The following is a 25,487-nucleotide window of genomic DNA, read 5'->3' on the forward strand; positions in this document are numbered from 1 at the left end:
TAATGTTAGTACTTATTTCTACTAACTTTTATATAAATATCTCGAATATTTATATAAAATCTAAATGTGCCATCTAAATATCCGACTCAGTAACAATATTTTTAAGTAGATTGTCACAGAAGAAAATTATGACACACTTACCAGCATACTGAACAAGTTAGTAGACTAGTGAGCCCTGTACTGACACCAAGCAAGCATCCGGGGAATTAGCTCAAATGGTAGAGCGCTCGCTTAGCATGCGAGAGGTAGCGGGATCGATGCCCGCATTCTCCAAACCGCTGGTTTTTAACAGTTATAGCGGTTAAGACCCTTATAGTGTTCGTCTAAACAACAAAACAGTTATGATATATTTCCTACTGAATCTTTAATTAGTTATGAACAATCAAACAACGTAGCTAAGGTGATGAGTGTTACGTCTAAGAGGACTCTCTATCACAAAAAGCTCCTTTAGGTTTTATATCCAGCATAAAAGCTCCAGTGTTGCCTTGACAATGTCCATATCAACAACCAGTTCACACACACACACAAACAGCTTATTTTTGCATCTCCAGGCATTATATGACTCAAAGCTCAAAGATGCACTGGTTTGATTAGGCTTCTTTCTAATCTTTATATGTCAAACACTTTAGATAAGAATTTGTTGGGTTTGTTTTTTTTTTTGTATGTTTGCCCAGTAGCATGTAGTAGGCGTTAGTGTGCATCCGGGGAATTAGCTCAAATGGTAGAGCGCTCGCTTAGCATGCGAGAGGTAGCGGGATCGATGCCCGCATTCTCCAAGCAACAGTTTTTCACTGTTTATGACAAATAATTCCTAAGCCAGTGAGTACACTAACACACCCTTAGGCTAATATACTATGAATAAGGGATACTTTACTATACTTCAGGCTAAGTAATAAGTAAGTTGTTGGGATACGTTAATTTACTAGGTGAATAAGCAGGCTCATATATTCCTAAACTAAAGACATTATGTAAATTAGTGGAATAAAACAGCCTTAGGCTAGAATCAGCAGGTTATTAGGCTCTTTTTACAGTAGTACACTAGGTGAGTTAGTAGGCTAGTACAGGTATCTGCAGGCTAGTATATTGTAGATGAGTTTGTAGGATAATACATACTTAGGCTGACGAAGTGAGCAAGCTGTGAAACTCAGTGCAATATAATGGATGTTTCAGTAGATTAATATGCATATAGGGCTAGGTATTAAAGAAGTTCCAAGGTTAGTATAGGAGGTAGAACGACTCGCGTCCGTCCGGGGAATTAGCTCAAATGGTAGAGCGCTCGCTTAGCATGCGAGAGGTAGCGGGATCGATGCCCGCATTCTCCACTGAACATTTTTTCTCATTATTTTCATCACAAATAATTGCTGCAGTTTTTAAGCAACAAACACATAACACACACCAGTTCTTCTAACCCACAAAAATCTTCAGCAGTACTAGCTGCCTCCTCACAGCTCCAGGATCCCAGGTTTCATCCTGAGCTTGTTACTGAGCGGGTTACTCTCTGTGTGGCGTTTCACATGCTCTCCTCGTGTGTGTGTAGGTTTCCTCCAGGTTCTCCGGTTTCCTCTCAACTCCTGTAAACATGCCAGTAGGTGGAATGGAAGCTCTAAATTTCCCCTGGCTCTGAATGTGTGTGTGTCTGTCTGGTGCCTTGGATAACATGACTGTTTGAGATGAATGAATGGAGTGACGTTTCTTTTTTTATTTCTTTTTTTTTATAAAACATCTGAATTAAATAATAATAATAATAATAATTATATAAGGAAATGACATGAACTCACTTCCTGCAAGAAAATATACTTTATTTGTCCTGCATGCTGAAGTGTAATACCACACAGACTGATGTGTGATGTTCTGAATTCAAATGTTTTATGCGTGTTAAAGAAAACCAACTGTACAGCGCTGTACAATAAATTGTGTACACACGACCTCTGGATTTAAAGCCCGAGACAGACGTTTGGTTAAGTTTTCTAATTAAATGATAACCATCTCTTTGTTAGGATGTTTATCTCTGAAGATGTGACTCACACTGTGTCAATTATTAAATTTATCTACTTAAAAGAAGTAACCACATCATTACGAGTCCCTCGAGTACTGTAGCTGATGGACTGTGTATATACTTACATCACTTGTGGTAATTAAAATAGCATCGCAATGTCTTTATGAGTCACGAAGGGTTAGTGCACCATGCTGGAGGAAGTCAGGTGCTAATAAAACAATGACATCATGTTGCACGGCACAATCAGTCGCTGTCTAGTTGAGGGTTCTTCTGCAGTTCTCGGCTCCACACAGGCAGGGGATCTTCTCGTCCTCGATGGGGAATTTATAATCATACGTGATCTCTTCGTTGACGCTGATCGGCTGCCGAGAATAGATGACTATTTTCTTTTTGGCTTCTACAGTGATGACTTTAGCATAGCAGTTTGGCTGAAGGTAAACAGGAGAAAATAAAAAGATGATATAAAAAAACAACAATTATAATTTAGACAAACTGTGTTGCACCACATTTTTAAAAAATGCCTTAATAATTCTGCAAATCAGCAAAACTTTCAGTTTTGATTGAAATTTTAAGCTCTGATTAAAACATTAATACCAGATTAAAACCCTAACTGGGAATTACTTCTAACTGTCCACCATGATGGACTGTTAAGTCAAAAACTAATGCAGCAACAATGATATTCTTGAGCTCAATCATCATCTATTTTTGTTCTTAGTTATTGAGTAAAAACTTTTAAAAAATAAAAAGCAAAATCTCTATATGCTGTATTCTTGAAAATTTAAAACATCTCTGTTGCATAATAAAACTGAATCCCTAAATGAAATTTACTGACAACTAATAGAGCAACAGGATTACAACTAAGTTTACTGTAAAATTAAAATGATTTTTTTTTAAACAAGGTTTATATTTGTGGCTGTTAGATAAATTGAATAGCCAACCTTTGATTTCACATTCATTCTTAACCAAAGCACAAAGTACTACAAAGTACTAATCACTGCTCACGTTACAGCTGTGGTTGATGAACCTGGCCAGGTTGCCGCACTTGGTAGCGTCGATGATGGTGTCCTGGTCGACCCGGAACAGGTAGCTGCTGCCGATGCCTTCCTGCTCGTAGCGTCTCTCACGCATGTCTGCTATCACCTGAAGACAGTGTTCAAACGACAGCAGCTCCGAAACAAGGCCACTTTCTTTTATACAAGACTTGAATAGAAATGTTATCACAAAGGAGGAAAAGTGTTATGGGAATAGGATTAGGGTGAGTAAACTAGTTTTGCTTTAAACTGAATGTTTGGGAAAAATAGCACTTCTAAATATGCATAATTGGAGATAAAATTAAAAAGATGTTTTAAAAAAAATCAAGATGTTTAAGGCAAAAGAATACCTCCAAAGTGCTCCCCATTTGTTAGTGCAAAGAGAAGTACTTTAAAGATTACATTTGCTACATTTAATACATTTATTTCACTACATTTATTTGGTTTGTTGGAGAACCTTTGCTTTCTGAAATCTCATTCAGCAGTTTTTTTCCAGACTATGGTAGCAAGATGTCTTGCATGTAGCTTGAGAACTAGCTAGGACTTTACCGGGTCAGTAAAATTGATTTATTAGCCATTACATGTTCCAAGAGGCACAAAACCAAGTGGCCTACGTGCATATAAATTCCAGAAAAAAGCTGTTCTTGAAAGGGGATATAAAGGAAATGTAGAAAGTCCCAGACATTTGTAGTAAGGGTGTACGTTTTTCACGTCAGGTCATCAAATATCTGATAAATTAGAGAATCCACGTTGGTGGCAGACAGGAATAAAGTTTGACACGTGAGCTCGTGTACAGCATCATTCATCTCACCTGCCGTATGCTCTGGCCCACGTATTCGATCACCATCTCATCAGCAGCTATCGGCTCCTCTGCAAACAATCCCCAGTCGTGGATGCGACTCCTGCTGAAGCGCAGCCTCTTCTTACGGAACTGAATTCAGCAACACAGCAAATGTACACTTGAAATTAATAATAATAAATAAACTAGCCATGTATATGTGTCAGTTATAAAATACATCAGAGCCTATTCCGGGAACAGCGAGGAGGGAATACACCCTGGATGGAAACCAGTCCAGTGTATTGTGTAAAAAATAAGCAATTGTTATATTCATGATAAGATTTGTAGTAGAGGACTCGGAGTTTTGAGGTGTGAGTCGCACCTTCAGTTGGTTAAACTTGAGCAGGTCGCTGTCACAGCTGAAGGAGGAGAGCAGGCGCCGTTGTTCAGCTCGGAAATCTGATCCGGAACGAGATGACGAGGGAAGCTGAGCTGGAGCGTTCTTATACTACATGGATATAAAATTCATAAAATGAATCAAAATCACAGTTTTGAACACTTAATATTTGTTCTAAAGATGTATGGTATATGGTACATTACAGTAGCTTGTGTAAAATGATTACGTTTTGCTGGTATTATTAAAGGATTTTTTTTCTCCTTCTGTCCATCTATACGTTTCTTTTGTTAGTGCAAAGAGAAACTTTGGATGCCTTCAGTAATTTCACAAATTGCCTTCACTCACGACTCCCACCTGAGTGTCTGCAGTCAGTTCTCCCGAGGCAGCGTGTGTGTGTCGGAGGTAGTGCAGTTTATCCCCCTTGCTGATGATGTAAAATCCCTCTGTGCGTGCAGACCCAGTCATGTGATAGCGAACGCCACCCGGCAATTTTGGTGGCCATTCCAGAGGAACGCTGCTCGGTGAGGTGAAGTCAAGGAACACACATTACGGCTGTCAAATTGCTTACAAATACTGCTTTTGAATTTCAGTCACTAAAAGAAAATGCATTTGAATATGAACAAGCCTTTAATTTTATACATAGGCTTTTAAAGCCTAATAAATCACAAAGAGGTGATAACAAAATTGTATCATTCAGAAGCCACTTTATAAATTAAAGCTACTCAAACTGAATGAATATATGTATATGTATGTGTGTGTGTGTGTGTGTGTGTGTGTGCAATGCCCTGCTACAGACTGATGCCTTTGTCCAGGTTCTATTCCTACTTTGCTCCAATTGGTTCTGAGCATAATTGAATTTAAACAATAATTTAACATGTCAGATTCTTTTTAAAAAATTTCTTTGTCCATTTGCAGGATCCATGTTAATATCTGTGCCGTCCAACACACTTAAATCAACTCCCAAACGGCTTGCTACTATTCAAGATATATTCCCACTACACAGAGTATAACATAATGGCTATGGGTATTTATTCCCAATAAAATACCATTGAGATTCTGATACAGAAAAAAATAATACAAATTTATAATAACTTCTACTGAAAATAAACAGTTGTATGTAATATTTGTTCATGTAAGAGGCTGCGCTACACCACCGGCAGCCAGCAGAGAGCAGCAGCTGCGCACAGTGAGAGGAGCAGTGCAGGAGAACTCAGTTGCCCAGAATTCTCTGAGTTGTTTAATCTGGATTGCCTGCACCTGCCAGGCAAGACACTTAAGGCCAGGCTTGGACGCAGCCTTTTGTCACACCTTTGTAGAGGGGTGAGCGGTACAGTGTGTCAGAGCTTTGCCTGATGTAAGAGGGAAAGGAAAAAGAAAAGGAAGAAAAGAATTTGAACAGAAGCTGAAATGTAAAGCAGAAAGAAAGTGGAGGAAACAAGGTACAAGAGAGATTTAAGGCATGGCCAGGAAAATAAAAAAGAGACTAAGACAAAGTTACAAGACACAGATGAAAAGAAGACAACTAACAGTATCTTTGGAAATATACATATATGATTCCTTGGTTACATCATTTTTGGTGTCTCCTTTGCTTTTTCCCACCTTTTTCCCATCTCTGTATTGTCTCTGAGCATGGAGATTTCCGGGTCAAGCCTTGCACGGGGCTGTTTTTCAACATGCACAAAACACACCCAAACCCTTGCCTAAACCTTCATCTTCCCTATATATAAACCCTGCTTGCCCATTTATTTATAAGTAAGCAGTCGTTTTCACTCTGCAGTTGGGGCCACACTGAACCGTCCGTGTTATACATAATTATAAAAATGATAGTTTAAAAAATGTGAAAATCAGCTGCCTTAAATGACTAGCAGGTCAATTTTAGTTCATTTAGTTTAATATGTTTCTAAAATATAGAATACAGGATCTTAAATATTGAAATGTGGATAATTGTTGACCTCAAATAGTATTTAACTAGTAAAATTCATTTTGACAGCTCAGTCACATTCTCACAAACCCTACTGTGAACAGAAGTAAAAGACACACAGCTAGATAGCCTAGGTAAGGATATGAGGATGGGGAACCCAGTGTGTGCTTCTGAGCCAGTCGAAGGTGTTGTTTTGCAGCAGCATCCTCTCATATGTGGCCTTCAGGTGGCCAATCTCCTCCATGTTCACTCCTTTAGTCCAGACAGCATCGATCAGCAGCCTTTCTCTCCGTCTGGACCGAGGGGCAAACAAAGAAGTGTGAGGCCACGACTTTCTCTTTCTCCACGGGTACAGTGGTTTGGGGAGTCTCTGGCTCTCCAGTGGCCCCTGGTGAAGCCTGTTTTCTAATCGGTTCTCGAGTCCCTGCAGTGGCTTTTTGGCCTGAGCTGCCAATTCCATGCTCAAATCTGGAGCTGAATCACATGATGATTTAGTGAATGAACTTCTCACAGGCATGTGCTGAAAATCATCCGTGTTTCGCCTGTTTCTCTGCGAGAGGATCATTCTCCTTTTACGCTGCATCCGTTCTCTTCTCTTTCTGAGATGTGCAACATCAAAACCTGCCAGCTGATTTGTAGAGAAACTCAAATCTCTTGTCTGTGAACTTGAGGAATCAGAGGAGTAAGGAGAGGAGCTGGTGCTGTGGACGTGAAATTGGTGCAAATAGCGTGGACGCCGACCTTGCCAATGCTGCCTCTGCTGAAAATTGGCCTCGCTGTCCTCAGAAAGAGGTGAGGACGGATCCGTGTCTCGTCCTGGAGTTCTGGGAACCCCGCTTCCTGTGTGAGGTGATACTGACAGAAAGGAAGGCGAGAACGGGCTGTGCATTGCCATCCTGAGTACTGCATCTTGCGTAATTGCTGCTGTATGATGTCTCTGCTCCTCTCTGTTATTCCTGCCTGGAGTTTTAGGAGTTTCCTCATAGGCAGGATAAGAGGATGGGAGAGGAGGAGGAGACAAGTACAGTGGAGGAGATGGGAAAAGATGGAAGCCTGTGGGAGAAGGTGGAAGAGGGAGAGGAGTAGTACGAGCTGGGGATAAAACAAGAGTTTCAGTCTCTGTTTCAAAACCTCCTCCAGGAGTACAGGGCAGTTCCACCTCATCGGCAGCAGGGGGCGCTAACCCGTGCCTGAGCTCGAGCTCGGGCTCGCTTTCTGACAGAGACCCTGTTGGTGTGGGGGGTCTGAGGTTCCCAGAATCCTCCAGTAATTCATTTGTGTAACCCGGATCCTCCAGGTCTGTCTCCAACCCCTCATCTGTGAATATTAAAAAGAAATGCACTAACTATGGTGAAATATTTCACAGCTTGAGATTATAATGTAAGTTGATGGCCAAATTTATTTTGAAATATCAGTATATCTTAGTATCAACTCAATTATTAACAATATAAAGTCACATGTTTAAAAACAACACATTTCTAAAAATTTATTTCTCTTTGTTACTGTCGGGTCAAATGATCCTGAACATCTCTGGATATAAAAATAAATATAATATAATCATAAATATGATTAAAATGTTAATGTACGTTAACTACAGAAACAAGTTTCATGTTGGTTCATGGTGTTATCATAGTGTTAGTCGTGTGTATCATACCAGAGGAGAGCTCTCTATAAGCTGGCGATGGTGGACGCTGCAGCTCCGGCTCGTGGGCTGAAGAAAGCAGAGCAGGGTCAGACAGCTCGAGTTTGTTAGATAAGTGCTGTGTGACTGGATCCTGGCAGCCATAGCTGTGCAGAAACACTTGCACTCGCAGCTCTTCCTGTGGATCAGTGCCTGCAGAGGATATAAATAAATGTAATAAATCACACACTGCATATCTGACCTGAGACCTGCTGTGACTCTTTATATACAGTGTAACACCTAATAATGGGTGTGTGTATGGCTAATAACAGAGTAAGCCCAATTATTATTGATTAATCATTAGATTCCTCAGTCACAGGTCGTCTTTAAACACAATGTCCATTCTCAATTTGTTTATTTAATCAAATTGCTACAGAATCATAATATAATCATTATGTTCAGTGCAACGGTAACATGCTATAGATGTAGTTTTTTCAGTAAGGAATACAACATTTGGGGCATGTGTTTAAAGGAAAATAATCAACGGCAGGCTGGGTGATACAGCCCAACGCAAGTTCCTGAAACTGCCCCAAAGTTGACTATTTTCCTATACCAGCAAGTGTTTTATTCCTCTTGTACCACAACAGTTTGCCAATGCTAAAAATATTTTATTTATTAAAGAACATCATTTCATACTTTTAATTTGTTTTTAGTTATGTTTAATGGTGTGGAACATCTGCAATACAATATAGTTCCTATTATCATTTACATTATAGCAGTTAGAAACATGTCATTCATGTGTCACTTTCTTTTGATGTTATTAAGAAAATGTTCTGAGAAAACAAAGCATAAACTCCTCTGTCCTGAAGACTCTCGTCTGTGGTGGTTCACATTTTACATCCATAAGTTCATCCGCTTAACTTCCAGCTTTCTGTTATTATTCTGCCATTAAATTTTTGGAGGCAGGGCCTTGGCTGATGTAAATGCCACCACTAAGTAACCAATTTTAGTGCAGTACTAGGTCAGGCATGCTTGCCATCTTGCATTTAATAATACCTAAATGTGCTAAAACAAATTCCAGCAATTCCATTTGTCCAAGATGACCACCTCTAGATTGTTACAGCATTCAGCTTAGCTCATGTTTAGTTCATGTTTATAGATGATTAAAAAACACTGTTTCCTAAAGTGTCCTTAACCTTTGGATTTCTCCTGAGGCAGATATTTACAGAGAAGATTATGGGTACAATATACTTCCAATATTTGTTAGTTACATTAGCCTTATAACTCCAGTACAAAACTAAAAAGCAGAAAAAAAAAACTTCAGACACCAAACATGTCTTGGCTGGTTGACAACATTTGGTGAACAGAGAACACTGCACTGTGTAAATTAGATGTTTTTGCCATCGGTGAACGGTGAATTCGATTTTCTCACCTAGCAGTGTGTCGTCTGGGTCGCCATCATTAGACAGTGGAGCAGACGGAGTCAGAGGTGGGTCGAGCTCGTCCTCCCAGGAGTTCACAGAAGAGCGAGCAGGTGTGCGAGATACATATTCTTCAACGTCTTCATCTGATGAGATCCAAATCTCCTCCACTGCTCTCTCCTCTTCAGGAGCTTCAGATGACGGACTTTCTCCATCATCCTCGTCGTCTTCCTCATACTCCTCACATTCAGAGGAGTAATGACTCTCATCAGAGGAGCTCAAGTCAGATCTTGAGGAGAGTGTGGATTCATAATCCACGATGGAGGAGGATTCTGATGACGCTATGCTAATTACCTCTGAGGAACAATACAACCAAATTTACTTCACATATAACTTTATGATCTTAACATGTAACATACTAATAACTTTAAATAAAAATAAAAGTTGCTCTCCTGTCAGATAGAGCTGTGTTAATGCTAGCTAGTTAATTATTAATTACTACATGTTAACTACTACGACATTTACTAATACATTCTACACAAACTACAATTCTTACATATGTTTGTGCAATAGCTATTTCTGTTACCTTTGTCTGAGTGAGTTTCATCTTCTCTCACAGCTGAAAGCCTCCCTTCTCCCTTCACAGCTGAAAACCTCCCCTCTTTTCTGTCACCTTCTTCTTCTCCCTCGTCATCATCCTCCTACCAGGACAAGAAATGCAATTTGTATGAGTGCTGTTATCTGACGAAATAAAAACTCTTACCTCAGCTAGGTTATACCTGATCAGAAATTGAAATCTTTGCTTGATCTCTCTCCTCTTGTTCAGAAACCAACTCCTCCATATTCCCAGAGATCTCCTCCTCCTCCTCCTCCTCCTCCTGTTCCTCGTCATCATCACTGTCCAGCTCCAGAGGTCTGGCATGACGCCGTTTCACCACAGGGACTCCCTGTTCCTTTTGGGGCTCGTCCACTTCTTCATCCTGCATGTGTGTCTCCCGCCCTGCTTCTGAACATGGCAACAATTCGCACTCATCAGAAGATGACAAGATAAAACGCAGACAAGTTTGTGATAGAACTAAAGAAATCAGGATTTGTAAATTTCTAACAATGCTGATGAGAGATGATATTTCTAAAATTAACTGGTACAACAGGATTTAATCAAATTATAAATAATTAAATTATTGATCATTTAATTGTTTTCCTATATTACTGTATTATTGCAAACAACACTGTACTGAGAGTAGTGACCTGCTTCCTCTGAGAGTGTGTGACCAGGCGAAGAGGAGGGACATGACTTTTTAGCCTCCACAGGGTCCTCACCAGATGGATCCTTCCGTTTCACCTAAATATAATAATAATAGCAATAATGATACCAGAGATCATCTTAAACAGATATGCAGCAACCCAAAACACATTACAGCCATACACATGCGTGCACACTACCACCACCACCACCACCACCACAAAAAACACAGCTAAGAAGCAGATGGCAGCAGAATCCTGAGATTTTAGATGGTTTTTGCTAAACTTTTACTTTCCCCCATGGTTAACACTCAAAATCACTCCATGGCACATTTCTGTTCAGCAAAAACATAGCAATAAAGTGGATTAACCCTTCTTATCGATTATATGAACTTGAGCCACCAGCAGCTATTGAAAAACTACTGAAGTAAAAATGTATTTTGTGGGAACAGATTTCTTCATTGGTGTTAATACTTCCTGGTGCTGAAGGCACTTTTTTCTCATCCATTTTCCCCATTTGCTTCTCAGATTATTGCAAGCACTTACTGTATTTAGTCTGTGTCCCAATTGCATACAACTATATAAATTAGATGGTCAAAATAGTGCACTATTTAGTTATTTATGTTTGGATGTTCAACCCAAAAAGGGTGTCTTTTTAGTCGTGTGCTAGTGTATTATTAGTTTAAACAAAAGTGTGTATGATTGGTGGTACCTTAAATGAAGGCAGTTTGAGGGCAGAGCGGAGGCCCACACCCAGTCCTGTGCCTAGTATTGTGCCCTCTGACCCCACACTCTCCACAGTCTGCCATGGCTCGAAAACCTTAAGCTTCACAGGCCCTTTCTCTTTACTCTCTCCAGATTTCAAAGGAACCATCGATATCTGTAGGCATACAACGGAGAGAGGAAAATATATCTTCACTTTTAAGACAAATATCACTGATTTAAAACATATATTTCACAAGTTGAAGAAACTAATAGGAAAGGCACATAGTTACTAGAGAGGGGAATGTATAACTACAGAATACAGAAAATTAATCTGACCATTCAGAATCAAGAATTAAACAGTGTTGTGGTAATATATATATTTTACCTTAGCTGAGTGTTCCCTCTCATCCCACCATTGATCAAATCCTGCAAAGGCAACGCCTTCAACCATCCTGCGAAGGATGTCTTTTTTCACTATAGCCTTGAGTTCTGCAGCTACAGCAGCCATCACTCCATCCACCGTGGCCTTGTGGAGCGACTCACTCACAGGTAAGTAGCCCGGAGGCGGCACAGAGGGGTCAAACACAGGCAGGAGTGCGGGTGGCCACGGTGCTCTGTAGCCAGGGAGAGCAGCTGAATTAAAAGTCGGACATGGTGCCTGTCTGACTCCGTCCAAACCTGGAAAGGGTGTCGGGGGAGGAAGGATGGCAAAAGGAGGTGGAAAAACAGTGTGGGATTTCCCCTGGGTTATTCTGGTCGGGATAGGAAGAGCTGCAGAAGGAGGAGGTGCAGGAGGGTTAGTCCACCTTGGGGGCCTGTTCACTTGTCCCATGGGGAGCTTCGGTGGCAGACAGAAAGGTGCTGGAGATCCAGAGAAGTTAGGAGGAGGAGAAGTGATTCGAACTGGTACAGGGGGCAGTAAGGGAGGGGAAGGTCCACACATAGGAGGCAAAACTGGGGGTGGTAGTGTAGGAAAGCGAGGTGGAGGTGGAGGCAGGAGAACAGGAGGAGGAAGCACTGGGAATACAGGAGGAGCAGGTGAAGAGCAGGTCCCAGGTCCAGTGGGCTCCTCCGAAGCTTCTCCTTCTCTTAGGGACAGCTTATTCTGTAAGAGATATAAAAACATTCTCTTGTAAACACTGTATCAACATATGCCAAGACACACTTGGAGACTCCAGAAGAATAAGGGATAACAGGATAACACCATAGAATTTTCAGCTCTTTCAGATTCTTTCATGTGGAAAGATTAATGTTTAGTACCATTCCACTTGGGGCTGTCACTGTAACCGTAATCATATTAAACCTTTAATAATAAGTTGTTTTGGTAATCTTCTGTATTTTTTTAAATTGAGACAAATATTCAGCAACAAGTAACAAATACAGGTGGGACAAAAAATCTCATGGTTGAGCTACTTCTCAAATGTCCAATTGGCTTCTTGAGAGTAAGAACTTCAAGCCAACCATGGAGAAGGATGAAAAAGTAACGAAAACTGTTTTGAATCATTGTGTATTACAGTGATGACCTTTTATACGTAATGATCTTTTCTGCCTAATAACACCAAAATAGCAGTAGTTTACCATGCTATTGTCGTGAAAGCCCCAGTTCCATTTTTTAGTAAAACTTTTAAAGCGGGCAACACTGACAAGCACATATGGGATAGAACCATGAAGGAGTTTTTACCGTAAAAGGTTGCTGAGCTGGGCATATCATTGAACAGAAGGTTGAAATGACGGGTATCTTGGACAGATTCTCGTTACTTGGTTGAGGTTCCTCTCCTTCCTCTGCTGAGTCTGGCAGTGGAAAAGGACTCACGTCTTCAAAACCCAATGTAAGTGAAGTTTGCTGTGTGGAGCTACAGTGACTGGGAGATGCAGGGAAATTCAGGGTACGTGAGGCATCAGGGGATTGAGGAGAAGAGGGACCAGATTTGGAGGACAGTTGAGGAATGTCTGCGGAAACCCAATCTTCTGAGTTTGAATTCTCCACATTCTCTTCTGAATCTGGACTCTGAGTGCCCAGGAGCATCTTGATACGAGAATCCAGGCTGCTTGGCACTGGTTCTGGATGAAGTGACTCCAATGAGGGGCTTCTGTGTGGCTCAGGGGAGACACACCGTTCTGGGGTTTTTATAACAGCTGTGTCCTGCTGTTGCACCTCAGGCACATGAGGAGGAGAGTTAAAGATGTTATGAGGTGTTTTTTGAGGAATATCCAATGTTTTCCCCAATGGCTGTGAGCACAATGTTTGTATTTGACGCAAGTTACCGATCTGGGATACTGGCTGACTTGGTTCCTTGTCCATATTTCCTATAGGTGCTTCCATGGCTGTTTGTTCTGTAGGTTTATTTGTGCTACTACTACATTGGATAAGAGGTGCCAGAGACGTATCTAGCTGTGTCTGAGCAGCTGAAGGTCCTTGAAATGTAACTAAAGGCACTAGATTGGTTGTGCATCCCGAGCGATAGTGTGATCTGTTGAATCCAGGTCTGTGCACGTAGCGATGCTCCGGCCTACGGTTATATGCGTTCTGGTATTTAGTGCCCCATGCACGATCCCTGTGCCCACCTCGAGGAGCCCTGCCGACTTTGTGGGACTGGCCTCCTGATACCATGTGCCCTTTAGAGGTCCAGGACATTTGAGTAATGCTAATTAAAGACCCCTGCCTCGTATTTGGCGTTGGTGGCGTTAGTTGGACCAGGTGAGGATTGTGATAGGTGTATTGGGATTCAGAGGTGATGAATGGAGTCGAATGTGGGATGTTTTTTGAGGCGTGTGTGTCAGTGTGTGTATCTGTTGTGTTTGTAAGACCCTCGCAGTGCGGTGGGGTTCCCGGGTTACTATGAGACATAGGCGAGCCGTGTGGAGTATCCTGCCAGAAACTACATGGAGTGTCCTGATGCATGCTGGAATAGGCTGTGTCCATGGACATAGGGGTGGAGCAATCAAATGGGGTGGAGCCAAGGAGCGCAGAAGATGAAGACAGCAACCCGTGAGACAGGCGCTTTACCGGGTCATACTCCTGTATAGAATAAAGCATAGTTGAAAAGCTCCAACAATTAATTAGTTAACAGAGAGCATGAACTCATTAAACTTGCATTCAAAGTGGCGGTGACACAAAATTCCTTTTCAGTGAAAGTGGGTGGGGTCGAGTGACATATTAAAGTTGTGCATAGTTTAATTTTATACAAATGAGAAGCAAAGGACGTGGTTACGGCTAATGAGAGTGAAGGGTCAGCAGTGGGACTAAGGATGCTTAATTTCTTAATTTCCTTGGTGCAGAAATTCATTCCTAATCATGATGGAGGAAAATCAGGGGTATTTTGGTCTTAGCCAATTCCCAAACAGTAGCTATTTCCCCTAACATGCGACAGCTAACAACCGGGGAGGGTGAGGGCTAACACATAAGACTCTCCGGATTATAAGATATGTCCCTTAATTCTGTCTACTTCATCATTAAAGTAAGATACATCACCACACTTTGTATGTTTTGCATTTATGTTCCAGCCATTTTTTGACAGAACTCGTCACTGCTAGATACCCATGCATGTCAAACTCACACTGTGGGAGTCAGAGCTGTAGGTGGGTGACTGTGGTCCCCAGGCCTCTTCCCCTAAAGGAAGAGTAAAGGGTGTATATAGCCCACTGACAAGCAGCTGGAAATATTGCATCCTCTTCTCTCCTGGAAACAGAGATTGTGGTACAATTATATTATTATAACACCATCTGAGGTTGCATAGCTAAAAATGAAATCAATGAACTATACTATCATCTGTATCACTGTATTATCTGTATGGTTATTTTCATTATTTTAGCTGCTATACATACACTATATGACCAAAGGTTTGCAAACAGCTAATCATCACACCTGTATGTGGTTCTTCCCCAAACTGTTGCCACAAAGTTGGAAGCACACAATTATATAGAATGTCTTGGTATGCTGTAACATTACAATTTTCCTTCACTGGAACTAAGAGGCCCAAAGCTGTTACAGCATGTCAATGCCGCTGTGCACAAAACAGGCTCCATGAAGACATTTGGGATGAACTGGAATGCTGACTGAACCCCAGGCCTCCTCACCCAACATCAGTGCCTGACCTCACTAATGCTCTTGTGGCTGAACGGGCAATTCCCCCCCTGCTGCACTCCAGAAACTAGTGGAAATCCTTCCCAGAAGAGTGGAGGTTATTATAACAGCAAATGGGAACTAAATCTGGAATGGGATGTTCAAAAAGCACATATGGGTGTGATGGTCAGGTGTCCACAAACATTTGGCCATATAGTATAGATACGCACTGTCCTTTTGTCAGAAACCAGATATACAATTCTATTTAAGATACTCGACAACTTGTCATTTTAAGGTGTGTGTGACGTTTGAGGCATACAATTTGCGTGATGGTAACCTGGTAGCTGGTAACGGTTTCCTTTAATTTGCTACACACCACTCAGAACTCCAATGCAAAACTAAAGAAGCAAACTCTGGATGGCAAAAGTGTTTTGGCTGACAAGGAAATTGTGAAAATGTAATTTTTGGCTAAGCTTTTCCTTTAGAAAATCTGAACCTGAAGACTGAGGAGTGTAAGAACGGTTTTCTTACCCCTTGGGTCCAACTCCACGTGAATGCGGTTTCCCATAACTGAAGTACTGTGAAGTTTTTGCACCGCGTCATTGGCCCCTCGGACAGTTTCAAAAATGACTTTGGCTATCCCTAAATGTTTCTTATTCTTGGGATTGAACAAAACCTCCACCTCTTGGACCTCTCCGAACTTTCGGCACATGTCCGTTAAGAACCCGGCCTTGATGTTGTCATTCAGCCTGGCGAATGTCACCTCCTTTGGTGGGCCAACGTAATTCTCATCAATCTAAAAAAAAAGAAGTACTGGTGAATTGGTCATTCATTCTCATTTATTATTAATATACCAATAATATAATAGTGATGACCCAGAAAATGGTACAAATTTCCTGCTATAACCTTGAACTTGGGGACTGGAAGATTCGTCTCTTTAAACTTGGTCCAAAAGCGAGCAATTCTGGGGTCTCTGACTTCTGGCGGGTGAATTCCAGGATTCTGTGGAAAATAGTGCGCGTTATTTTCAGATATTATTTCACTGAGTTGCTCCGGCTTGTGCATTGGATTTTTTTAAATTCACTGTAAATGACAAATATCAAATGTAAATAAGAAAACTAAAATTCGTATTAAATATGACTATGGGAAATTCCATACAAATATCAACGTTACAATGGAAAAAATGTGAACACAAATTTAGGTCTACATTCTTTTACTGTAAATAAATATTTCAGACATGTCATAACACCAGATTTCCATTATTAACATATTTACATTTACGTATACACATACACCAACTATATTTAATCTTACTTCACTAATTTGCTCTGTTTTCTCCAAAGGTCTTTAAATTTCAGAGCTTGTGTATTTTCCTATAACAGCATGTCCCCAAGTGTCTTATTCATCTCATACCATACAGTTTTTTTTTAAGGAAACCACACACCATATTTTTTATCCATTTAAAGTTACATTCAACACTGTAAAACATCTGCAAACCAAGTTCATTTCTGTTATCACTTAAATATAAATAGCTGTTCTGACACTGGAGACTCCTTCCATAAATGTTAAATATTCATCAGAAAACTTCACCTTGTCAACAATTACACACATTGTTCTTTGTTATATAACGTGTTTTTAATTCATTTATTATTACACGTAGAGACTGCCATACAGCTCCATGTGAATTAGCTGTTACTATAGAGACCATAACTTATTCAAACAAGTGCAATAAAATAAACAGTGATTTGCCTTGTAATTAATCAACATCTTCTAACCAATCCCGATTTGAGCATTCAACAGATATAACAATTAATAGCTTAGTTTTGAATATTGGTTTATGTGCTGACATGGTCACATGACCTTTTGCTAGGCAGTGAGGTATTTTGCAAGTCAATGACTTTAAGTGTGACATCCATCACATGTGGAACTTTTTTGAGCTGAAATAAAAATAACTGGCATTAGTAATATTAACAAAAGCAGGTATTGAATCAATTTAGGCATTGAATAATATCAAGTTGAACAGTTCATTTTATTTAAACGAATGTTATTTAAGTAGGAGTTCACCCTTGTTAAAACGGATTAAAATGAATTTCTGAAAATATTAGTTTTAAAACAATTAATCACTGGTCATTTGAAAGAACAACCAAACAAATTTTACCAGCAACTGCAGCAAGTTGAATTAAAGCTACACTGTAACAGACTCTGCCATAACAGATAATATACAATTTGATGTTGTATGGTAAAATATGTTCTCAAAACCAGAGGAAAAATTCTTCAGGGTTATTATTATTATTATTAGGCCTGGACTTAAACCAGTAAAAACACAAGTTGCTTCTTAAAGTTTCATCTCCAGAGAGTCATCATCGGCTCAATGCCTGTGGAAAAACAGCAACGCTTGTGAACTATGTAGCAGTGTAGTTGCACTTAGCCTTCATACACAATTAAGAATACAGAATTAAAAGTTTGACTGAGTGCTTTGTGACAGTTGGTGGAAACTCAGCCTTGCGTCACTCATACACAGTCAACCTGTGTTTAGATTAGATTTGCCTAAGTCATTTACGACACCACCACCTGCCAAATGAATAAATGTAAATGGAAATACCTCGTCCCATGGCCTTCTGCTGTATGGATGAATTAAAGCATAAGCGTAACGGTGCGGTTTAGCACCTGAGGGATGTCATGGTTCAGGGATGCTCAGGTAATTTCCTGCTTTCCCTCTGGATTATTCCAGTTGGAAAAACAGCGTATATGGCATGGATTTAGACATGAAATTGATGGTGATGGTGTGCAGTGAATGGATTTGATTGTTGAGCTCAGCTTGACGTTTATGGTCTCTGTATTTACATCTATTTGCAATGGCCATATTAATATTATAGTGTTTTCAAAGCCCTGATGGTCAGGAAGCTCTAGAAACAGCTGCATTCTTGCAAACAGCCTTAATAAGCCATCTACTAGGAACATCACTTAAAACTCACAGGTGCGCTGAAATGCAGTCCATCATAGCGGTACAGCTTTTCCTTTCCACCATCCAACAGCGGATCAACAAGCAGTTTGTAGCTGCTCCAGTTCGGTGCTCTTTCCACTTCAAATTCAACACATTCTGTATTTGGGGGAAAAAAAAGGTTACTGAAATGTTTTAATCAAGATATTCACTTTGATGCTGATCGATAAGACAAGAGATGACTTGACAGTATTACTATTACTACAACAGTTATTAACTACTAATACAATCAATATTACAAGATGATGTCACATTAAAAAATCTTTCTTTAGTAAAATAGTATTCAATAAATAGGATTGTCTGAATTCAGCTGTAAGTTGATGGCCGTAACACCTTAAATATGTTCTTTGTGATGACAGATCATACAGGAGTTGGACAAAATAATAGACTGTTATTAAAACTGAACTGTAATAATATTTTATCTGGGCTACCCTTTGCCTCCAAAGCAGATTTAATCCTTCTTGGAAAGACAGAGGTGGAAAAATCAGTAGCCCGGAAACCTGGGACAAACACTTTTCATGTCCAGGGTATTTGTGATTTTATTTGTAGCTGCCTGACGGACAAGTCAACAACCAAAACAAAACTCTTCATTTAGTGTGTAGCTATGGTTAACAATAATGTACTTCATGGTGATGTTCGAAGCAACAAGGGGTAGAACTGTTCTGGTCTCCATTAGCATTTAAATAATTGGTTAACACATAGCATATAACTTGATATTTGTGATGCTGTGATGTGCATGAATGTAATTTTGTTTCCTTTGTCCATTCAAACAGAGATAATTATCAGCTAACCAGTGTACATGCTGCTAAATCTCAATACGCTAACCAAAACTCCAAATACAGGACATTTCACTGTTCAACTTTGGTGGAGCAAATATTAGTCTTATTAATTAAAATGTATTAGGTGACCAGTCAATTTCTGCTCTTGGAACATCCATCCATGCTTTCTCTGTACGGGTCAGGGGGAGCCTGGAGCCTATCCCAGGGGACTCGGGGCACAAGGCGGGGGACACCCTGGACGGGATGCCAGCCCATCACAGGGCACAATCACACACTCATTCACTCACTACGGACAATTTAGAGATACCTACAACGCATGTCTTTGGACTGGAGGAGGAAACCGGAGTACCTGAAGGAAACCCCCGAGCTCTTAAATTAGGAGTCAAGTGGACTCTAATTCTTGAGTGACCTGTAGTATTTTACTATATATATATATATATATATATATATATATATATATATATATATATATATATAGTATATTTGAATGTATACAATATAACAACTTTTTTGAGTGCCTGAAGAAAGGATAAGAAGTTAGCAAGCAGTGCTAGCAGGTTTGCAAAACTAGATAAAAAAAAAACACTGCAAAACATGATAATATGAATATTATAAAAAGCATTTCCTCCAAACTTTTGATATTATTAGCCTTATTATATTATATTATATTATTATGGTGTATTCTTGATGTATCCCTCCAACCTTATACTAATATTTTAACCTACTATTAGCCTAAATATGAAACAATTGTGAGACACTAATAAAGGTGTAAACCTTAAGGCCTGGTAAAAATGGCCGACACCATTAACACCTTACAAGATGCAGCTATTCACTGCAGAATAAACTGTTGGTTTGATAATAAACTAAAGAATGTACACTGTAAATTAAACTCTATATCTATTATCCGTGTAACAGTATATTAAAAAAGTAATAATAGCCCGTCTTTAGACGACATTTAAGCGGAAGAGTGACGGTAAACATGCTGAATGGAGTGGTCCAGGCCTGCGGCGGAATCACAGCATCCCTTACCGTTATCTCCCTCCTTCTCGCCGCTGTCGCTCATCATTTGCACTCATTGTACACTGTTATTAACAGCCGCTTCGCGTTCAGATGAAACTCTTCCCCTTACAAACACACAGATAAACGATTCGTGTCGCTGTTTTTGAGCTCATTGTTGCGACTTCTGCTTTCTCCCGAGGGATAAACCTGCATCACAACAAGTGGGAGTCACCTGGCGCCCCGCCTTACAGGTGCTTCACCCTGCGATTACGCTGCATCCGGTGTTGCCAGATTGGGACTGATCCCTTCTATCACTGTATAATCTAATACAGGAAATTATTGTTTGAGTTGAAGAGAATTATGAGTTTTAAATATATAGAGTTTATATATTTATATAGAGTTTTATATATATATATATATATATATATATATATATATATATATATATATATATATATATATATATATATATATATATATAAACATTTAAACTGATGTTAAACCGTTGCTACGATACCAGGCAATACCAGGCAACAGAGCCGCATCCAATTAATCAATCTGGCGACCTCAAAAAAAAAAGTGCCTACGTCACGACATTTTGTAGCGTTCTAACCAATCATATGAATCGAAAGGCGGAAGTTCGGGGACGATTATAAACTTGGAGATGCTAATTAGCCTCTTACTTAAAAAACAAACATACAAAAAAAGACAAAAATTTAAAAAAAAGAATGCAAAGATTTAGAGGAGTCTTTTATTTATTAAGCAGTTTTCTGTATTGTTTTGACACCTTATCCCAGCTATTAACAAGCTAACACCTTGACTAGTTTTAGCGAACCAACTACCTGGATACCCGTAGCCTAGGTAACAGCGACCGTTGCTTGGCAACAGTCAGACGCGCAGTCAGAAGCAAGACTTAAAATCTACAGAAGTAGAAAAAGTTTTCTTTTTAATTATCCTTATTTTTTGTTGTTGTTAAAATGTGAAACAGCAAGTAAAATACTGATGCTTTAGAAGGACAAACAATTTGGATTACATTTTTTTTAAAGTGAAAAAAACTTTATTGTCATTGTACATATACATAATTAATTAAAGTGAAGATGCTCAAGGACCAAAGTAAAACAAAAGTGCTGTGTCTGTGGTTTGTAATATCAGGATTACAAACACCAATATTGATAACAATTCACAAGCAATATTGTGAAGCCCTAGTACAGGTGTTGCAGACGTAAATATCCACCAAGTGACTAGATACAAGTGCAAGACAGCTGAAGGAAGAAAAGAGGGAACTAAACAAAATAGTTGTAGTATGGTTTAGTGCAAATCTTGTTGGCCAAATTTATGCTTAAATCTATTACTGATTAAAAAAAAATTAACAAGCACATAATACCAAATGAAAGTTAAGGTAGTGTACATGATTCCACATAAAGTTATATGCTACTCATTAAAAAAATAAAAAGTATATATCTAAAAAATATAATTGAATACAAAACTCATTTTCAACTTCATACACAGGATATATACTGCAGTGTCCCATACGTTCTTGTCCTACATTTCACAGGTCTACTGCTCCGTGGCTGAAATGTAAAAATGTAAAAACACACAAGGATGAACGTCAAAGTTTTAAACTTACAAATGTGTAAAAACCAAAATTAAAACTTTCTGTAAGTTAAACAAATGTGTATGATTGGTTCTGTTACTGATTGGAATTTATTTTTATATTGCATTGTTCAAAAAATGCTGTACATTTTACAGTAATTTACTGACAACCTGGGAACTGTAAAGTTTACAGTAAACAACCGTAAAGCATGTTAAAAGTAAAGCACAGTAATATCTTCCGCAGTATCAAATAACACATAATCCAGTAGATTTGATCATTCAGCTGATGCAGGACACAACTGAGCTGAAGGCTAAGGACCATTCAAGGACCAAACCATGCAGTTTAGTGGTGCTGGGATTTAAACACATGACCTTCTGATTTGTAACTCAGTGCTTTAACCTCTAGCTCAACTAGCTTGCACTGATTTAACCATGCCTGAATTAACTCCACTAAATGACTGCATTGAATCAGTGCATGGCTGTGTCCTTAACCTTGACCCTTAACCTTCAGCATGGTTGTATCTTGCATAAGCCAAATGAGGCAAAAATATTAGGTTATGTGTTATTTTATACTGTGTAAGATATTACTGCACTCTGCTGTAAATGTTTTACAGTTGTTTACTGTAAATTTTACCCAGGATGCCAGTAAATATCTATAAAATCTACAGTAAAACATTCAGCGTATATATGTACCCACATTTGCATTCAGACCAACATAATAAAAAAGGACAGGATGGAAATTATCATGGAGTTCCATTACAGGTAAATATTCATTTAATAGTTTTTATACTTGCAAATTGCACCTATTGCTTTTAAGCAGTTTGCCTATTTTTTTTTTAAACTAGTGCTATTTTCCACCTAAATTTATGTACACTATCACATGTGCAGACACTTTGCTCCGTTAGTTATGGAGAAACGTGTACACAGTAGCTGGGGCAAACCTGAATTGTGTGTGTGTGTGTGTGTGTGTGTGTTATTAGAGCCAAGTTTACCTATTGTTAGATTTGAAGAAATCCCTGTTTAAAACATTATCTTGTCAGCTTGGTCCTGTAGGACTGAAAATAACTATGCAGGAGCATTTCTAAGATGGCCGCCGAGTGGACAGACTATAAGGACTTTTTGTTTTATTACACATTTTGGAAGCCTGGAGACAGATAATTAAATAGTAGACTGTGTATGTGTGCATGGTGGTGTCAGGTGCATGATCAAATTTCTTATTTCAAAGCCAAGATTTAAAATATTAGTGTTGTGTAAATGTTGATAATTCATGGTTTTATGTAATGTTAGCAAACACGAATGCAGCACTCACTCGAGGTAGCAGAGTAGTCCGTCTGAGAGGACGCTTGAGAAGCTGGAAGATAAAATGCAGGCAAAAGTCAGTTGTTACATTTTATAGCCTATAGAAAGCACTTTATAGTAATTCTGTGAAATGACCGTATTCATGATACCAGCGTTCTTACCTGCACGCCTTCTCTTCCATATAAGGAAGGCAGCTGTTGGTGCGATCACACACACAAATAGTGCACTGATGGCGATGATAGTAATGTTTGGACCTGGTCTGTCGTCTGCGAGCAGCATTTCTGCAAGAAAATAAGGCGCTTTTACAGCAAAGACTGATCTAATTAATGGGGAACTGACAGCCACTGAATAGAGCGATATTGTCGTACCCCAGTAGACATCCATCTTGTTGTCCTGGATGAGGTGCATAGCCGTGCAGGTGTAGTTGTGTTTCTGTTGGAGCTCTTCCTCACTGATCTCCACAGTCTTCCTCATTTGATAGGTTCCATCTCCATTGGGCAGACGATCCTTCACAGTGATGAGGTGCTCGGGTATGCCCTGGCCATCCTTCAGCAGGGTCATGTTAATGTGTCGTGGGTAAAAACCAGTGGCCAGGCAGGTCAGACGAGCCCCTCCGGAGCGCGAGTTGAGTTTCTTCATGAGTCTCACTCTGGGCTTCACTGGTATAGGAGAGAAGAAGAAATCCTGATAATAATACATGTAATCTAATCTATATCCATCAAATATAAATACTGTATATGATACAAGATAACTGGCCAAGATAAAACCACAATAATGAAACTCTAAAAAAGCATAGATTAAACAAACACAGAATTCCTGAGAGTGAATTTACCTTTTCTCAGTGCATAATTCCTCAAATCTTTAAGTAATATGTGTAAAGCTGTAGTGCATGTAGGTTGCAGAAAATGGAGGTAAAGTGCCTTGTGATATTCATACTTCAGCGTGTCAAAGCCTATTGGCCATTTTACAACGGTGTGGAGCAAATGTTGGTGTATATTATAGTCCATCACAAATCCACTTAAGCCATTGAAAGCATCAATCATCTTCATTTGTCCTTGCACATTATTGCTTAGCAATTCACAACACTCCAGCCTTTGTTCCACATGGACACCTATGAAAAAAGAATTATTACAGTGGCATATTTTTCCTAAGAGATGTTACAATATTTTACAGGCTGTTTCATGATTAAGTTAAAACTGAGGAAACTGGTTTATATCAGTATACAGAGGCACAAAACAGATCATATATATTGACGTTATGTCACCTACCATTAGAGCAGTTAAAGTGCTGCTTAAGAAGATGTGCTCGTTTCTGCATTTCTTTGTGTAGTGCTCCAAATATCAAATCAGAAAAATCTTGCTCTTCATCATTTATCATTCTGTCTACTCTCATAACTGTCTTTTGCTTATCTGAATCATAGTATGAGACTATTATATCATCCAGCATCATCAGGACGGTGAACTCGGGGAAAGGCGTCTCTCCTATGATGAACGTCGCCACCGAGCACAGCGAGTGGGAACCTGTGAGAACCAGAGATCAGGGCTGCGTTCAAATATTGTTTCTGACATGCACTCATTGACTTCTTCTTATCCCCCTATGTGCTCATACTTAGTTAGATGAGAGTCCCAGTGAATTGGGTCAGTGTTAAGCTAAATTGACCCAGAATGCATTGAAATGAGCCTGTTAGTTAACACAATAACTAGTTAACAATTCTGTATACAGTATACTGAGGTTCCAGTAGAAACATTGATTATTTTCCTATAACAGCGTGCCTGGAAGTGTTTTATTCCTTACTTAACTGTTGGTTATTTTCAAAAGTATGTGAATATTTGTTAAGAATTTTTTTTTTTTTGTATTTCATATATTTTCTTGCATTACATGTTATCATTTTATGATGTAAATATATTGAATGTGATAAAGATAAATATAATATACATCAAACATTTAGGGTTCAGTGCTGTATGGAGTTTCATGAAAAGTTTGAGACTCTGAAAGTCACACAAGGACAGTATTAAATTAAAAAAAATGTAAATTTATTTTTTTTTAATTAAAATTGAGTTTTTTAAATATATTTTTTATTTAAAATTTTATTTCACTTGAAAGAGAACATACCTGTGTTGGCAGATGATAAAACTGTGAGAAGGTTTAGTAAAACGTAGAGTCTCTTCATGTTGCCTGTGTGCTCAACACACTGTAAAGCTCTGCGAAAAAAAATGAAAACAATCTTTTTTCATCTTTCCACAGTCAAACTCCTCCCTGAAGGTGCTGTTTTTTTGTTTTTTTTCCCAACCACAAATGAGGAAGGTGCATCAGGGCAACATTCCAGGTCAAGATTCCCCAGGTTTAGGCTCTTGTCATGCCATAACACAGATAATACTGAAAATACAAAAAAAATGAAAAAAGTGTGATTCTTTACAATAGCATTTTCTTTACCATATTTTAAACACTGCCATTTCAGATGTTTAAGGTGTTGTGATGGATAGTCAAATTTTACTTCAATGCCAACTAGATGCTAATGTCGATTATGATCTAAAATGGAATTTGGCCAGACAAACTGAGAACAGATCCGCTTCTGTTCAGGTCTAACAGGTTTAGTGGCATGATCAGGTTAAGCTCTTTAATTTTAAAATCCAATGCAGTG

At 39.2% G+C, this 25,487-nt stretch overlaps 2 protein-coding genes across 2 annotated transcripts; both read right to left on the bottom strand.

Annotated features, from left to right (window-relative positions):
* Positions 1–1,810: 1,810 nt before the first annotated feature.
* Positions 1,811–20,176, bottom strand: setd1bb (SET domain containing 1B, histone lysine methyltransferase b). The gene is made up of 19 exons (XM_026945718.3): positions 19,985–20,176; positions 18,151–18,275; positions 16,082–16,177; positions 15,707–15,971; positions 14,670–14,791; positions 12,794–14,131; positions 11,498–12,217; positions 11,120–11,287; positions 10,414–10,507; positions 9,945–10,171; positions 9,752–9,866; positions 9,177–9,521; positions 7,778–7,957; positions 6,268–7,440; positions 4,557–4,723; positions 4,188–4,313; positions 3,839–3,958; positions 2,999–3,136; positions 1,811–2,424 (listed from the first exon to the last, which is right to left on the bottom strand). The coding sequence occupies exons 1-19, from the start codon at positions 20,019–20,021 to the stop codon at positions 2,251–2,253; spliced, it is 5,730 nt and encodes a 1,909-aa protein (XP_026801519.3). The 5' UTR covers positions 20,022–20,176; the 3' UTR covers positions 1,811–2,250.
* A 780-nt stretch (positions 20,177–20,956) lies between these two features.
* On the bottom strand, positions 20,957–25,032 carry LOC113546036 (major histocompatibility complex class I-related gene protein). The gene is made up of 7 exons (XM_034306864.2): positions 24,959–25,032; positions 24,115–24,366; positions 23,679–23,957; positions 23,215–23,505; positions 23,008–23,127; positions 22,857–22,898; positions 20,957–21,525 (listed from the first exon to the last, which is right to left on the bottom strand). Exons 1-7 carry the CDS (start codon positions 25,014–25,016, stop codon positions 21,512–21,514), a joined length of 1,056 nt encoding a protein of 351 aa, XP_034162755.2. The 5' UTR covers positions 25,017–25,032; the 3' UTR covers positions 20,957–21,511.
* Between the last annotated feature and the right edge of the window lie 455 nt (positions 25,033–25,487).

Source organism: Pangasianodon hypophthalmus, chromosome 8 (genome assembly GCF_027358585.1).
Source record: "Pangasianodon hypophthalmus isolate fPanHyp1 chromosome 8, fPanHyp1.pri, whole genome shotgun sequence".
NCBI classification, from domain to species: domain Eukaryota; kingdom Metazoa; phylum Chordata; class Actinopteri; order Siluriformes; family Pangasiidae; genus Pangasianodon; species Pangasianodon hypophthalmus.

Coding starts and splice junctions, on each gene's coding strand:
- LOC113546036 (XM_034306864.2), bottom strand. CDS start 25,016: ATGAAGAGACTCTACGTTTTACTAAACCTTCTCACAGTTTTATCATCT. Junction 24,367..24,958: donor TTTATCATCTGCCAACACAG/GTATGTTCTCTT, acceptor TGGTTCTCACAG/GTTCCCACTCGCTGTGCTCG. Junction 23,958..24,114: donor GCACTTTAACTGCTCTAATG/GTAGGTGACATA, acceptor CTTTTTTCATAG/GTGTCCATGTGGAACAAAGG.
- setd1bb (XM_026945718.3), bottom strand. CDS start 20,021: ATGATGAGCGACAGCGGCGAGAAGGAGGGAGATAACG. Junction 12,218..12,793: donor CAGCTCAGCAACCTTTTACG/GTAAAAACTCCT, acceptor TATCTCTTACAG/AATAAGCTGTCCCTAAGAGA. Junction 3,959..4,187: donor TCAAGTTTAACCAACTGAAG/GTGCGACTCACA, acceptor TGCTGAATTCAG/TTCCGTAAGAAGAGGCTGCG.